General features: G+C 73.5%; 1 protein-coding gene across 1 annotated transcript; it reads left to right on the forward strand.

Annotated features, from left to right (window-relative positions):
- The first annotated feature begins 1,060 nt into the window (after nucleotides 1-1,060).
- Nucleotides 1,061-2,306, forward strand: LOC125364570 (proline-rich protein 2-like). The gene is made up of 2 exons (XM_048364165.1): nucleotides 1,061-1,795; nucleotides 2,010-2,306. Exons 1-2 carry the CDS (start codon nucleotides 1,061-1,063, stop codon nucleotides 2,304-2,306), a joined length of 1,032 nt encoding a protein of 343 aa, XP_048220122.1.
- Nucleotides 2,307-2,975: the final 669 nt, after the last annotated feature.

A 2,975-nucleotide genomic window follows, 5' to 3' on the forward strand; every position in this document is an offset into this window, starting at 1 on the left:
CTGCCCTTTCCACGCCCCCTGGGCCCCCCCCCCGCCCGCCCTCCGTGAGTCCAGCCTGCGGCTCCTTCCTGCCAGCTCACGCCGTGACTCAGTGGAACTCCGTGGCTTTCCGGGTGAGTGAGCGAGCCGCTGTCAGGTGCGCCTCTGGCCCTGGCACTCGCAGCCTCACACTTTCCACGTTCACCGGTCTTAATAAGCAAGGACACCAGGACAAAACACCCCCCGTGTTTCCAGCCCGGTGGCCGGCCGGCGCAGTGTCGGGGAAGATGGCCGCTCTGCCCCGGGAGCTCGAGGGCAGGGGGCTCTGGTCCTGGGGTTGGACGGGGATCCCGTGTCTCCTGACGGAGAGCCGGGGGACAGGGACAGGAGGGGGGGCAGGGGTGGTAGGGAGGTGGTGGAGGGAGGGCTCGCGCAGGCCCTGAAGGGAGCCCGGCACCAGCTGGCCAGGCTGCCTGTGCAGAGGCCCACGGGGCCGAGGCCGAAGGAGGCTGTCGCCACCTGGCCAGAGGGGGGCGGGCGGGGAGGGGCGCGGCCTGAGGGGGGCGGGCGGGGAGGGCTGCGTCCCCCCCCAGCTGAGCTGTTCTGGCTGGGGAAGGCATCAGGGGGGATGCCTGGGGGGACAGGGCACCCCCCCCCCGGGCCGGGTGGAGGGTGGAGGCGCGGCCGCTGGCCTTCCGCCCTGCCCAGCGTGAGGGCCCGCACCTACCCGGGAGGGGGCGCTGCGCTCACACACGGGGGGACGCTGTGGGGTCGGGGTGACAGGACACTGACGCTCGTCAGCCCGATAACGGGCAGGACGCCCTCGGCGCCGCCAGTGCATTAATCTTCCCCAAATTAAAATCTGCAGCCCTGTGCGTGAGATTGAGGCCGCCGCGGTTCAACGCCGGGTGACCGCCAATTCTGATAAAAGTGTTTTAAAAGCGGGGCGACGGAGATAAATTGCCTGCAGCTGCAGCGCCCGGCCCGGTGAGAGCCGGGCGGGCGGCCTGGGACCCGGGTCGCCCCCACCCACGGGCGCTGCCCCCACCCCCCCACCCGAGGACCCGGGTCGCCCCCGCCCATGGGCATTGCCCCCATCCCCCCACCCGAGGACCCGGGTCGCCCCCGCCCATGGGCATTGCCCCCCCCCCCCGAGGACCCGGGTCGCCCCGCCCATGGGCATTGCCCCCATCCCCCCACCCGAGGACCCGGGTCGCCCCCGCCCATGGGCATTGCCCCCATCCCCCCACCCGAGGACCCGGGTCGCCCCCACCCACGGGCGCTGCCCCCACCCCCCCACCCGAGGACCCGGGTCGCCCCCACCCACGGGCGCTGCCCCCACCCCCCCACCCGAGGACCCGGGTCGCCCCCACCCACGGGCGTTGCCCCCACCCCCCCACCCGAGGACCCGGGTCGCCCCCACCCCCCCACCCGAGGACCCGGGTCGCCCCCGCCCATGGGCGCTGCCCCCACCCCCCCACCCGAGGACCCGGGTCGCCCTCGCCCATGGGCGCTGCCCCCACCCCCCCACCCGAGGACGCGGGTCGCCCCCACCCATGGGCGCTGCCCCCACCCCCCCACCCGAGGACCCGGGTCGCCCCCACCCATGGGCGCTGCCCCCACCCCCCCACCCGAGGACCCGGGTCGCCCCCACCCATGGGCGCTGCCCCCACCCCCCCACCCGAGGACGCGGGTCGCCCCGCCCATGGATGGCAGGAGGGCCAGTCCTGGAGGGCCCCGCCGGCAGCCGGTGTGGAACACACTCCACGAGTCCCAGGAGCCCAACGATATACTGCGGACCCCAGAGGGAGGACAGGTAAGATGGGGGACGGGCACCAACTGGATCAGACATCTGGGGTGGGCCACCGTGCCGCCCTGCTAGGGACCTCAAACAGGCATCGCCCCTCCTCCTTCCCCGTGCCCCCTCCTCCTTCCCCGTGCCCCCTCCTCCTTCCCCGTGCCCCCTCCTCCTTCCCCGTGCCCCCTCCTCCTTCCCCTCCTCCCCCACACCCTCTGGCCCTTTCCCTCAGAGTCGCGGCCGCTCCTCGCCAGGCTTTCCCCGCACCAGGCCCCGCCTGCCCGCGCCCCAGGGTGCATTCGGCGCCTCGTGGCCCCCACGGCCCCCCGTGTGCGTGGGCTGCGGCCCGGCCCTCCGCGCCCCCGCAGACGGAGCGGGCTGGGCAGAGCCGGGGTGGCTGGGGCTGCCGGAGGGGTGGGAGCACCAGGCCTTCACCCGCAGCCTCGGGGAGGACGGCTCCCACCCTTCTCACCAAGCTGAAGCTGGCCAGGGCACCCAGGGCTGCCGCCGCCTCCCACGGCAGCCGTGAAATTGATATTTAAAACTAATTGTACGGCTCCCCAGGCGGCGGGCCCGTCGGCGGCTGGAGAGACCGTGCTCATCCCATCTCGCCTCGGGCCCTGCCGGGACCCCAGCCGTAGATCGGGCAGATCGGGCCGAGGACGCCTCGCTTATCTCCTCGGGACAGCCCCAGCCCCCCCCCCCCCCCCCCCGCGCAGGCCCTGCCCCTCCCCCCGCCGGCCCTGCTCCGGCGTGGCCCTCCGAGCTCACAACATCCAATTACTGCCCGACCGCTGTCTGGAGCTCGGATCAAATCGCACGGCTGCGGTGAGGAGCCCCAAACAGGTCAATCTCAGCTGGTTAGACACGGTGTCCAGCCCGAGAGCCAGAGGTGGACACGCGGCCGGGCGGGGCGCTGCAGCCACGGGCCCCTCCGGAGCGCCGGGCTCGGGCTCCAGGCTGTGCGTGAGACTGGCATCTGAGAGGGCAGGCCGCGGGGGGGGTTCACTGGAGGACCGTGACCTCCAGGAGGTCACCCAGGGCCTCGGGATGGCCCCTCGGCCGTTCTGGCCGTCGGGCCGGTGGCCCTTGTGGATGGGGGTGGGGCCCCATTTACTGAGCGGTGTCCCTCCGGAGTCGGCATCCGCCACAACCTGTGACTGACTCTCCTGGGACTCTGCGGCCTCGTGTTAATGAC

Source organism: Perognathus longimembris, chromosome 16 (assembly GCF_023159225.1).
Source record: "Perognathus longimembris pacificus isolate PPM17 chromosome 16, ASM2315922v1, whole genome shotgun sequence".
NCBI classification, from domain to species: Eukaryota; Metazoa; Chordata; class Mammalia; order Rodentia; family Heteromyidae; genus Perognathus; species Perognathus longimembris.

Coding starts and splice junctions, on each gene's coding strand:
- LOC125364570 (XM_048364165.1), top strand. CDS start 1,061: ATGGGCATTGCCCCCATCCCCCCACCCGAGGACCCGGGTCGCCCCCGC. Junction 1,796..2,009: donor GGACCCCAGAGGGAGGACAG/GTAAGATGGGGG, acceptor CCTTTCCCTCAG/AGTCGCGGCCGCTCCTCGCC.